Genomic DNA, 13333 nt, shown 5'->3' on the forward strand with positions numbered 1-13333 from the left:
TATATATATGGGAAGGCCTTAAATAGCATTAAAAGTCATTACATTTTATTCCTACAGACATTTTTAGATGGTTTTGAAGAAAAATAATATTACTAGTTTATTTTAAATATAGCCTTCGTAATTAATAACTTTTCAATTTGCTGTCACAAAATATGTACATTGGTGTGATACACACGCGGAACTAGTTTGGTAATTGTCTCCAGCAGGTGAAAAATTGCTGTAACACTGGATGTTTGGACAGCAGCGGGCTGGGACATGGAGGAGTAAAACTTAGAGCAGAGACCCATTACTAATAATTGAGCAACAATAATAATTTATCATTTGCAGAGCAGCAAATCACCCTGATGTGTGTGTTTTCACAGACTGTCAGCGTGTGCATTATTTTACAGTGATTATTTACACAGAGTTGCATTGCTGCACTAGTAGATGGTGTCTTTTTAAGTAAATAGAATCATTCACTGACCTGAATTGTTAAAACACACTGATTCATTACGGAATAAAAAAACATGACTTGTGAGTGAGTCATTGTATCATTCACTGAACTTATTCGTTCAAAAACACGAAACTAGAGACTGTTTTTTATGTTAGAGACTGTTTTTTGGTCGTTAAAACATTCTACTTTGAATCATTCTACTAGTTTATTCAGAAACTAATAAACTCTACACAGAAACACAACAGTGGCATCATTTGAAATTTTCATTGACAGATTAAAAAACACAAAAATATTTGAATACTGTGTATAAAATGTGAGTTACTCATTATTAACCTCTTGTTTATTGAACTGCTGTCGTGTTGTTTACATGAGTAGTTTTTTGCTAGCCCTCTTATGCTGTCTTTAGGAAAGTAGCATGTAAATTAAAAAGCCATGGTTTTGATGATGACAATGGTGATTTTGGTGGTTGTGTTGGTTAATTTCACACTCCCACTACAATTATTACATATGTTGTACATTTTCAGTATATTATGCAGTGCTGTTTGAAAGGGTGTTTGTTCAGTTGTTTTAATTGTTTGTTTTAGTTGTTTTCTTGAATATGGTTTGTCCTGAGTTTTGTCGAAAAAGCACAGTGTGGTTGGTTAATCTTAGAGTTAAATGTGTTCCTTAGATTCTCTGATTTTAATACATCCCGCAATGATACAACTGTAGACCACATGCTCTGGCAGTTCCTCTCAGATCCGTGTGGAGAGATCAAAAGTCCAGCTGATTCTTGTGGAAGCATGGCCCAACAGGACATTGTTAATGGAGCAGTCACGGGTCGCTTGGGAGCATGTTTCCCATTTTAGTAATTTTGCTTTCTCGTGTCTGAGATCCTCTGAACCCAGCCTTCCCAGCTCTCCTGTCCTGGCCATTGCAGATGATGAATTGTGTTACAGTTAAGCAAGCAAGAAGTAGGACAAATTGATCAAAGTGTCAGGTGCCCCTTGTGATGTCTAAGTCTCCAAAACGAAGAAAATGAGGGAGCTGTCGAAAAGTTTCCGGAATCATGGTGCCTCTAATAAATGTTTACCTGCCCCCTGAACACCCAGCTCGAGCGTCAGATGGATGTGGGTGTGTTTTGGGGATGCAAACTTTGAGATGCAGCTACTTTAGGAAGTGTCATTGCTTTCAGAGGACAATGGGACACTCGGTGGAAGGAGCCAGCGAAATGCATGTCCTGGTTTAAACCAATGAGCAGAGCTATCAGCCAAGGTGTTGAAGAGCAATTAGAGATAAGCCATGCTTATTCTGCTCTGGTTTGTTCTGGAACAGCTAGTTTAATTAGCTTGATTTAATCTGCGTGGCTATTAAACACAGCTAACTGTGTGAACCGCTTCTTTGATTTTTGAGTAAGGGTCTCGAGTATAAAGCGACACAGTAAAAGCTAGGCTTGAAAAGAAAATGAATCATTTCATTTTATCCCACTGCTACTGTTTGTTTATTCTTTTTAATTGTAACATTTTGCCTTTGTTTAATGTGTACAGTTGTATCACATATAAGTATTCATGCTGCTGCTCCCAGCGGAAAATGCACTTGTGCAGTTCTGCCTCAGTGTAGCGAGTGTGTGGCATTTTCTGAAATTAATTATGTAGCCGTGTCAACTTTCTTCCTCTTTATAAATTCAATTTGCTGACTGTCATCTACTTTGAATGCGCGAGGAAACAAAAGATTGATTAACACGCCTGAAACTGCTGCCTAAAGCTACCGGCATCTCCGCCACAGACGTTTTCTCTCTGCCAAGGCAGACGTCAAATCCCAACCCATTCGCTAAATATTTCCACAGAACGGCTCGATCATGTACACAAAAGAATAGATGAAACGATCCCACACGCAACAATAAGTCACCGTAATGATTCTAGTTTAAAATAATGCCTGCTGGACCACTATGATATAGTGGGGACCCTCAGTCTCATTAATGCTGGGTAAAGATAGATGACCCAGATAAAAGACCAAAAGATTATTTCTGAACCCCATCATTGACCGATGCTTTAGATGTTCTGCACCATATGCCCATGCAAGAAAAAAACTTCAAAGCTTCAAAACTTTATAAGTGGAAGTCAAGGAAATACAGTATATTAAGTTGTGGAAGAATGTAACTGCATATTAAGGAATGAGGTAACAAATTTAATTTGAGATCAAATATTTGTGACCCTGGACCACAAAACAAGTCTTAAGTCGCTTGAGTATATTTTTAGCAATAGCCAAAAAAAAACATGGTATGGGTCAAAATTATCGATTTTTCTTTTATGCCAAAACTCATTAGGATATTAATTAAAGGTCATGCTCCATGAAGATATTTTGTACATTTCCTACCGTAAATATATCAAAACTTAATTTTTGATTAGTAATATGCATTGCTAAGAACTTAATTTGGACAACTTTAAAGGCAATTTTCTCAAACCATACATCAATGGAAAGCTTATTTATTCAGCTCATTTTATCCAGATGATGTATAAATCTAAATTTAAAAAAATTGACCCTTATGACTGGTTTCGTTGTCCAGGGTCACATTTATTGATTTATTATTAATTACTGTATATGATAATATTTTGAATGAATAATTTTGAATTAATTAATAATATATTAATATGATTTATTTATTATTTACTTTAGTTAAATTGTTTCAAAACAATGTTTGTCTGTGTATTTATTTAATTTATACAGTATCATAATTATATGTTGTCTTTATAACATCATCGTATTTCTGGAATGTTGGCAGTTTAAAAAAAAAATATTAGACAATTAAAGGGTCTCATATTCCGCCATATTATGCACAGAGAAATAAATCCAAAATTTGATTGTTTCTCCCCGGGATTTGTCCTTGTAGTGAGTGAGTCGCACGTCTCATTGTCTTTTAGAAGTCAAACCCCGTTTGCAACAGAGACGCGTTGCACTTCGGTGGTATGACCATTTTTGAAGCACATCCCACTGTCATCGAACAATGATAAAAAGCCCCTGTATTGAACGGCTCCACACTAAATCTTGGTAAAGAGCACTTAGCTCCCCTGTGCAAGCCGCAGAGCGAATATCTGTCAATGGCCATCAGTGAACACTTTCATCCTCTGGCTCCTCTCCATATGTTAGCCGCTGCCGCCTCGAAGCGTTTGTGCTTGTAGGGAGTCGCGCTGTTCTCTTTGCCCTCTGCCCCATTTGCCTTGCCTTATTGCTGTTCTGTTTTCACTTTTCCTTTTACTCCCACACTCGGTTTTTTGTAGCCTGACCACAGTGTGTGGATTTGTGTATGCGAGTTGGAGTCTATGTGAATGTATTGTGCATGAAACTGAGCTCTGACAGGCAACTTTGTCCTCTCTACAGAAGGTGACGAGATGGGCGTGATGGACAACCTGATGGAGGCCTTGCAGTCTGGAGCAGCCTTCCGTGACCGCAGGAAACGAACCCCACGCAACGGTAAGACTGCTTATACCTGCACCTCCTCTTGCTTTACATTTCACGATGCCTTCAAATGAATAGTTCACCCACAAATGACAATTTTGTCATCACTTACTCACCCTCATATTCTTACAAACCTTTCTTGTGTGGAACACAAATGGAGATGTTTGGAAATATGTGCCTGTTGTTGTTCTTCTTTTAATGCAATTACAAAGAATGTGAACTTGATCTTTATTGCTTCAAAAAGGACACAAAAGCACCATAAAAGTATCTTCAGTTTCAGTATGTTTCTCAAATAAACCTGTTGTGTGGCTTCAGTAGACTTGTATAATGCACTAATCATATGAACTACTTTTATGATATTTTAATGGTGCTATTGCATACTTTTTAAAACATGGAAGCATTTCCTATGGTTAGTAATTGCTTGGAAAAAAAGGGGCGGGGGGAAGCAAGTATACTACCGTTTAATGGTGAGGGGTTGTTTTTTTTTTTTTTTTTTTTTAAAGTGTTTTATGATCACCAAGGCTGCATGTATTTGTTTAAAAATACAGTGAAAATATTATTACAATTTAAAATAACCAGTTTTTATTATATTATATTTTAAAATGTAATTTATTCCTGTGATGTCACAGCTGTATCCTAACCCCAAACCTTTGAACAGCAGTGTACTTTATTCAATAATTATCTTTCTGTGTTCCAAAGAACAAAAAGTCGTAAATTGTTTGGTGTGAGAAAAAGAAAATGTTCATTTTGGGGTAAACTATTCCTTCAACAACATAAATCCCAAAGTAACACTTGTAAAATTTGGCTCAGTTTATTGCCCTTCTGTAGGTCTCCGCCTCACAACTGTTTTCATATTGGATTCATTGCCACATTACCTTTCATAAGTCACTGATTACAGAAATTGATTGTAGACTCTGGGTCCTTAGAGGATGGTTTAACATAATCTTAATGTTAACATATTCCATCCTGCCATGATGAATTGCTCTGACCCAAGGGAGGAGAAGCGGGCCACCTGCTGTAGGTGCTATGTTGAATTGAAATGCCAAAGACGGGCAGACAAGTGTCTATAACTGCTGTAGCTTTCCAGCACAGCCTCACACAATGTCCCCAATAAGTCACTCTTTTCCTAAAGTCCTTGTCTATGCATGCTGACAATGCATAAACCTGCTTCTGTCATTAGAAATTCTCCTGGGATGTAGTGAGATATATGTTGTGTACAGAGTCAGACTGACAGAAAAAAAAGAAAAGAAAAAAAAAAACTCAGCATCATTAGAAAAGCCACATAAGAAAAACATGCCAAAAGATATCAGGAGGAAATACATGGGGGAAACTTCAGATCGCTAGATCAATGTACCTAATATCCATATACCAGCATGCTCAGCAGCACTGATTTGTCCCTGCACTGTTTTCCTGGCTTTACTTCATCTCGTCTTACAAAAAAGTTTTTTTCCATGATCCCTTGTGTCAGTGTGGAGGTCTAATAAGAGGGCATGAATAACTAAGGTGTCATGCTGTATCAAACCTGTCTCCCACTCAGCGGGGCTGCGAGGCCCCCAAGCGCTTCCCCCTGACAGAGCCTGCCAACCAGCCGCCGCCAGGAAGAGAGCGCCGCATGCTCAGAGCTCACCTACTCCATCCAGCTCTGTGGCCCAGTCTCCCTGACATCTGTTTGAATAAGACTGACATTTAGGATAGAAGAGAGTGTGTAGATTAAACCTCACCAGTGCTCTTTCTCTCTCTCTTCTGTCTCATAGCCTGTCTCTTTCTTGCCACTCGCTTTCTTGTGCTGAGTGTCGCTCACCGTCTCTCTCTTTCTCTTTCAGCCTCTTTCTTTCTTTTTCTGATGAGTGTGTGGGCTGAGAGTTTCAGACTGGATAATTGGTTACGAACTCCTGAAATACCTCTTGTTTGATGTCTCTCCCTCTTTTTCTTTCTCTCTCTCTTTTTCTGTCTGTCAATTTCCACTTTGTCATTGTTGCAGGTGATCAAAGCCCTTCCTGTTCTACACCTCGGTGGCCGGGTGCTAACCATGGTAACAGAATGAACCTATGTTTACCCCACTTGCCCTGCTCTTCTCCCTATAACACTTGCTTATAGCCTGGACTTAAAAAATACTTTGGTTGAACTCTAAAAAACTATACTGAGCTCCACAACTGGATGTGTGGGTTTGAAGAAGATGGCTTTCTCTCTTAGGCTTTGTTCAGACAGGCTGCCTGAAATCAGATTTTTCTTTTTTTTTCTTTGGCATTTTCAACTCAAAAACATTTTATAGTTTGTAGTTTGAATATCAGAATCTGATTTTTTACAAACCTGAATCAAATCATATTAATATGCACATTTTGGAAATGTTTCAGCCTGAATAGCCAGTTCAGATATACACACATAGCATAATGCAAAACACATTCATTAGTTTAGATCCATCTTTGTCACTGAATCTCAACACAGAGCCAATGAAACACAGTCAAAATTGGACATGAGTAGAGGGAAAGATTGTCTGTACTTTCTGATTTAATTTATTTACTTGCAACATGTCGGTGTTTAAAGAATACATTTGAAAAATAAATCTGATTTTAGTGCAGAGTGAACAATGCCTTAGAAATATTTGACTCCCTATAAGATTTCCATTAGTGCATTGATTTGAGCATCATCTAAAAGAGTGTGATGGGTTGTTTTGTTCACATATATTAGGTAAGATTAATTTAGAGGAACTTTTGATCTGGGAGTGCAGTGGCTCCTTTGTGTCCTCTCCAGTAGTTGGAGCTCAGGCTAGTTTCTCCTGTTTCTAGCCATCCTACAGTAGATGACCTAACTAACGCACCCTTGCAGTGATGACGCATGGCAGCACATCCACGCCTGTGAAAGGCGAATAGAAATTATCTCTCTGAAGGGTCATTGCTTTACTTAATTCCGATTCATGGATTTCTCTCTCTCTCTCTCTCTCTCTCTCTCTCTCTCTCTCTCTCTCTCTCTTTTCTCTCTCTGTCACTCTCTCTCTCTCTCTCTCTCTCTCTCTCTCTCTCTCTCTCTCTCTCTCTCTCTCTCTCTCTCTCTCTCTCTTTACTCTTTCTGTAAAGCTTGCCATTCTGTTTAAGTGTCATCCTATGCACAGAGCACCGCAAATGCTCACTTTTTAATAGATTCAAGCCTTTCACTGCCCTGGCCTACTTTAGAACTGCTATGACAGAGTTTTATTGCTCACAGAGTCTTGTGCGATAGTGTGTGGGTCTTTAAAGCGCGTGAATGCCAGTTTCTTATATTCTGTATGCCTGAAATGACTTTTTAATGTGTGCACTACATAGAATCTCCTCACCATTATGCTTTGCACGCCTGTGAATGACACTGCTACAGAAATGCCTGTGAAAAGCATATTCAGTACCACACTGAGCCCTTTAGTGAATATGTACATTATTTATGATGTCAGTGAATGTGTTTTATTTTGTAGCTTTCTGCTGTTTTACTGATATGCTACATGAACCATTCAGAATATATCAGTATGAATTAAACCTCTGGATCTGTGGGGCTTGTACATGTCATAATGCTCTTGGGCTACAGATTCAGTGACCTGATCCTAAACATAGCTTGAATGACTGTTGTAAGAATCAGAGCTTGTCTCAGCTTTTAAGAGGACTAACGCAAACGTAGGCAATAGAATCAGCATTTTTTATGATATAACTTTTGTTATTAGAACTAAAATATAACATGAATGATGATGTATTAATGCATATTTGTCATATTAAATAAAACAGAGAATTAAGAAATGGAGAATTGTTTCTGTAAAAAGACTAGCAATAATCCTAAAATAATAATACAAAAAAATACAAATACAATGAATAATAGTATAAAATGCCCTAAGGTCTGACAGGCTGCTAGGCTCATGAATATTAATCACGTTTTCTGCATTCACTTGAACTGATTTGCTGAAATCAATGTGGACCGTGATCGGTGAGCGTTAGCGAATAGGATTATTACTTCTCCATTAATCCCGCCCACTGCCAGTGGAACCAGCAGGAAGTGGCTTCTGCTTTGTCTTAAAGATACAAAAGGCTGAAATATTGAATAATTCCTAAGAATTCTGTTATTTTGACAGTAAAAAACAATAAAGAATACCACTTACATGTAGAATGTCAATTCTATAATTCTATAACTATTTCGCTTTCTCGTTTTGTGTGCATTTGAGATAAAGAGAAAGCTAGCAGGCTCAGTAAAACTACTGTGAGTTGTGCACCTACACACTAGAGTGTGCGCTACACTGCAAATCCATTGATATCAATGGGAATCATGCACTGTAAAGACAGAGAGGGAAAACACAACTCTCTGTGGTCCAATTCACTGTATTACCACTTTATTTAAATATAGAACGGCTCTTTCCACGCCCTCATAAATGCCATGGATTTACTTGCAGTGTAAGTGTTCTTGCAATAATTGATTTAATGATATAGTAGCACACCTTTACTTTAGAATACTTTTGAATGTACCTATGTGAAATAGGATCTATTTGAGGACAGGCATCTGCTTTAACACTTTGTGGAAACCTGTGTTGGAGAAGCTACTTAGCTTGCCAATTTAGGAGCTACTTATATGTAATTAAAGGGATAGAATATCTTCTTTTGTGTTCCGCAGAAGAAAAAAAAAAGGTGTACAGGTTTGACATGATGACATGATTATTAAATGATGACAGACTTTTCATTTTTGGGTGAACTATCCCTTTAAAATGCAGCTTTAGATGAGCAGAATCCTTCAACAAAATAGCATACCCATCATCTCCGGCCAAATCATTTAGTGATTGTCATTTAGCATTTGCAGTATAGTTGCATTAATCATGCATGTAACAATACAGAAACCAGCCAAACATGACAAAACGTTAGGCTTACAAGTTCTACTAATTAGGCTCTGAAGCATTAGTGCATTGATGTAGGTCAACGTGCTACAGCCTTAGGACAGCAGACGGCCTTTTTACTTGGGTAATATGGTAACACGACCATGAGCATGCAGGCATTTCAGCTCTAGATCAGGCCCAAGCACTGTGCCAGTAGAGATACGGTAAATAGGTAATCCATTTTAAATAGTGTCACAAATTTAAAACCCAGGTGATGAAAAAGAGGCCTGATTTAATGCAGGATCCCTGGTCAGATCTGACCTATATTTTGCTATCAGGTTTTGTAAATGCTGTCAGTATGCCTAGCTTTGCTCACCAAAAGTATAACAAAGATGCAGTGGCTTACACATGAGCATGAATTGACTCATGGCATTGTGTGTTGGTGATTTTTCTGCAATTTAATGGCCTTCAGTTGTTGCTTTGATGTGGAGTGTAGTCTTTGAGTGCATGTATTCTTGTTTGGAAACTCAAGCCAGTTTATCTCGTTCGTTTGTTACACTGAAAGACTTGAGATGTATTTCTTTGTATTGATTTGGCAAACATGGTTTTCCTAGTTGTTACAGCCAATGCCTTTAGAAACTTTTGATGGTGGTTTCTGTCACAATATGTTTTTGCTTATGTTAAGGTTCTGCACTGATCTCAGAGGTAACCGTGAAAATCGTATTTTGTGATGAAGGCTTCCACCGGTCCACTCTACACTAAAAATCCTCTGTTTGAATACCAAGGGTACTCTTAAGAGATTGTTGGATAGAGACGGGTAGCTGCTCATACATCCTTGGCATCGATTTCTCTGGTCGGAGATGAAAGCCACAGGCTGAGTAGCTCTTTCATATGGGTCATCCCTAAAGGCACATCAGTCAGATTTCTGAGGGATACAATTTTATTTATTTACTGCCTTTCCAAGTCATTAAAACCTATAACCTTCCCTTCCTGGGCTTTCACCTTCATTCTTTCATCCATTAAAAGTTTCCTTGGGTTCAGGGATTCCTGTTTAACTTTGATTTGTGGAGAAATGGCTTACCAAAAACAGATGCGGCGATATAATGTGTGCCAGGGTTATGGGATTAACCCCAGTGTTTTTTCTGCCACTGGTCTACTAGTTAATTTGCTCAGGCAGAGGAGAAAGTGAGCCTTGTATGTTTAATGAAGATTAAATTACCTATTTTCAGTCATTAAATTTTAACAGCAGAAAAGGGATGAATCTGTGAAGTAGCAAATGAGAAAGACAGGAGGAAGATGGTAGAGAATACGAAAGCCAGACAAAGATTAAAGTTTTTTTTTCTCCCTCCTTCCCTTCCCCTGTCACATAGTAAATGATCTCTCCATAATTTGTTCCTTACCTCTGCCTCTTAATGAAGCAAGACCATTTTTTTGTACTTCCTCCCTGTCTTTCCCCCCATTGTTTTTGCTGTCATATTGCTTCCTCGCAATATTGACAGAAACACATTCTTTGTTACTGCAATAATTAATCGGTGTTATCATATTACAAACCTGAAACTGTGATTGTAAATCCCTGAGCAATTAATCCCTGATCCTTCACTTCCTTTTTACACGCACCAAACCAACCACCTACACACTTTATCTTCACTCTCACACCCACAGCCGTTAGATAGTAGTGTTGCCTGTAACACTTTTCGCCTGACAGCTAAGATCCCCACTTCCCCAAACCTCAAGCATTCCACTTCAGGTTGTTGATAGATGTTATTCATGTAGCTCACCCCAGGGCGCTCCTGCAGGAGGAAGGGCTAACGTGATTTGCTCAGGGCTGAAGGGACCAGAGGGTAGTGCACTCGGCAATGGCGTGGATGACTTAGTAGATCCCAGATATCAATAAGTAGAAGTGCTGCACAGTGACGCTTTCTCGAGGCTTATCACCTGCTCATGATAGATAAGGATATTTTTCTTCAGAAGAAAGGGTGGAGCCGTGTAGAACGGGGATGAGAGGCCATGGAAAAATGGTGGAAAAAAGTTTCAAACTCAAAGTAAAGATGTGTTCTGTTGAAGTTTAGATGGATAGAGAGGATCGCAGGACCCTATAAGAGTCATCTGTCGATGCAGGTGAGGAACCGTGATAGAGATAAAGATGAGGATTTTATGTACCGTTCGTACAACCACGGAGCATATATCTGATGGGAGGTTTTATCGAGGCACTTAAACAAGCTGACCGTGTGACACATCCATTCTTAAAGAATAAATCACATCTTGGTAAAATGCTATAGACCTGTGTGGCTCCTTTCTCCGTTTGTCAATGCATGTCGGCCTGAGCCATTTGATTTCCAACAAGAGCCTTTCAACCTCTAAAGTCTGCTAAAAAGAAACTGGCAGCTGCTTGTTACCCTCACACTGAGCACACAGCGTTGGCCGTGGATTCAAGGAGCTTGTGCTCTTTGTGTGTGTGCGGTGAAGGCCAGGACGGCTCCCGGCGACAGCCCTTTCAGGAGGAAGTCAATTGCACAGCACCATAAAGGACCTCAGGCTTGGCCGCTTTTGCCCACTGCCTTCTCCCCCAGCATGAGGGGAGCTCCAACTGATGCGAGTAGAGACCAAGACGGAAACATAAGCCAAAAAAAGCATTCTGGTGTCACCTTTACATTCTAAAGGCTTTTAGTCTTTAAGGGTTTATGTTTTGTTTGTTTTTGCTTATTACTTTTTGTTGCTTTACTCAGACACTTGCATAAAATGGAAACAAATGGCCCTTATGAAAGGTCACCTTAAGTGCTGATTGTCAATACTGGATCAATTTGCCAGGGCAAATATTCCTCAGCAGCGCATATTTGAGAGTTTGATCTGATTTTAGCCCTGCATATTTTCACTACGGAATTGATTTTACTCCCGGCTTGAGATGTTCTTAATATAGTCATAACTCACTTTGGGGAAAATGTGAAAGCTGTATCTCTCAAATCAGACCCATTGAGCTTTTTAAACACAGCCCTCACTTTTCCCATCCTTAAAATATTGGTTTGGTAATACTCTGAAGGGACGTCCACAGTCGAAAACCTTGGCAGAGTGAATTAAGCCGTAGTCATGATGAATTGGAGAGAGAGCGTTCTAATAACGATCAGTGTAGGCCTAAATAAAACAGCGTTCAGCAGAAATTTGCTTTGACTAGAGGAGAATAAAGGAGCGTTTTTGGTGGCACGCCCCACAATTAAACGGTGTGAAGTGTCTATTACCACAAACAAAAAGTGGCTGAAGAGCCACCTGTATTTGGGTGTCCTTCCTTACTATCTGGGATCTGTCAGCTGCTGCAATGGGAATGACTATTTTACCTGTAGCGAATCAGCTCAAAGGGGAAATATGCATAATTAATTATATAACTAGTTATAATTAATTATAAATATTTAGATCCGCTGTAAGTATTTACTTGACCTCTCAGTGTCAACTGTCTGTCAATTCTAAGAACGTTAATTTCCTGGTTAAGGAAAATAACTTTCTTACTGTACAATACAACTCAGAGCATGTAGCAAAAATCTGCATGATTAGGGACTCCAGTTATGAGCAAACAATGAACCACCTCAAGTGTAATACAAGTAAGACTTTATTAACTACATACACACTTAAACTAGTCTAACATACACATACACACACGCATACAGTTGGCATAGGAAAAAGGGTTAAATCTTAAGTAGTAAAGAGAAGAGAAATAAAAACATGAAGCTATGGTACCCTTTGATATTCAGCAGATCTACAGCCAGAAGGAAACATCAGTTTCTTAGTTCAAACACACCTGTGTAAAAGGTGCAAATGATACTTAATGTATCAATTAATAAGACTAAGTTTGATACTTACACGTCTCGCCTGTTTGAAAGAGAGTCCTGATGCACTTTGGGGCTCCAGTTGGTCTCTGCTGAAGTTAGTTGATGAGAAAGAACAAGTTTGAGTCAGAGGATCTTGATGAATGGAAAGACTAGGCCGGAGCCTGGCACAAGCTTAGGGTGGTTTTTTGAAGACTCTTAGCTCAGCATTCCTTAGAAGCATTCTAGCTCACATCCTTATCTTCTCAGAATCGAACAGAACCGCAGACTGAACTGGCTATGTGTTGGAGCCTACCGGGCATGCCCGCACCGGCTCAGGCTCTCCACACGTTCAACAATCAGAAGATTTAGCAGAAGACTTAGCAGAAGAAGAACCTGGGCGGAACTGTCCGTGAGCCTTTTAAAGTCTGAGAAGATTCACGCCTCTCAGGATGGGCTTGTCCAATGAGAAAGGCTGAAATTCCAAGCGGGAGGTTGGAAATACTGGGGAGTTTTACGACCCTTTGTCTGAGAGCATGGCAATTTGCAAATGGAACTCGATTTGGGATGATGCAAAATTACTTAAGATTCTTAGAACACTAATATATTGCCTATGTACCAACATATAATATACACTCTCGTTTAGATCATCAGAAGACGAATTCATAGATACTAAACATGGTAGGATTACATATAGGTAAGATTACATCAACGAGTGGTTCTATCATAAGCCTGCATAAAACAGTATACAATATTCAATTCAATTCAAGTTTATTTGTATAGCGCTTTACACGATACAAATCGTTGCAAAGCAACTTTACAGCAAATTAAGTTTCTACAATATTTAGTGGTAGC

At 39.0% G+C, this 13333-nt stretch overlaps 1 protein-coding gene across 1 annotated transcript in view; it reads left to right on the forward strand.

The window, feature by feature from the left end:
• LOC107690093 (protein diaphanous homolog 2-like) overlaps positions 1-13333 on the forward strand; it is a 189003-nt gene that overhangs the window by 137313 nt on the left and 38357 nt on the right. Inside the window, exons 5-6 of the mRNA XM_016488332.1 lie at positions 3791-3883; positions 5850-5900. Of these exons, the coding sequence (XP_016343818.1) occupies positions 3791-3883; positions 5850-5900 (144 nt within the window). The remainder of the gene's footprint in view (positions 1-3790; positions 3884-5849; positions 5901-13333) is intronic.

The sequence above is a fragment of the Sinocyclocheilus anshuiensis genome, unplaced genomic scaffold, assembly GCF_001515605.1.
Source record: "Sinocyclocheilus anshuiensis isolate Anshui unplaced genomic scaffold, SAMN03320099.WGS_v1.1 scaffold1737, whole genome shotgun sequence".
Lineage (NCBI taxonomy): Eukaryota > Metazoa > Chordata > Actinopteri > Cypriniformes > Cyprinidae > Sinocyclocheilus > Sinocyclocheilus anshuiensis.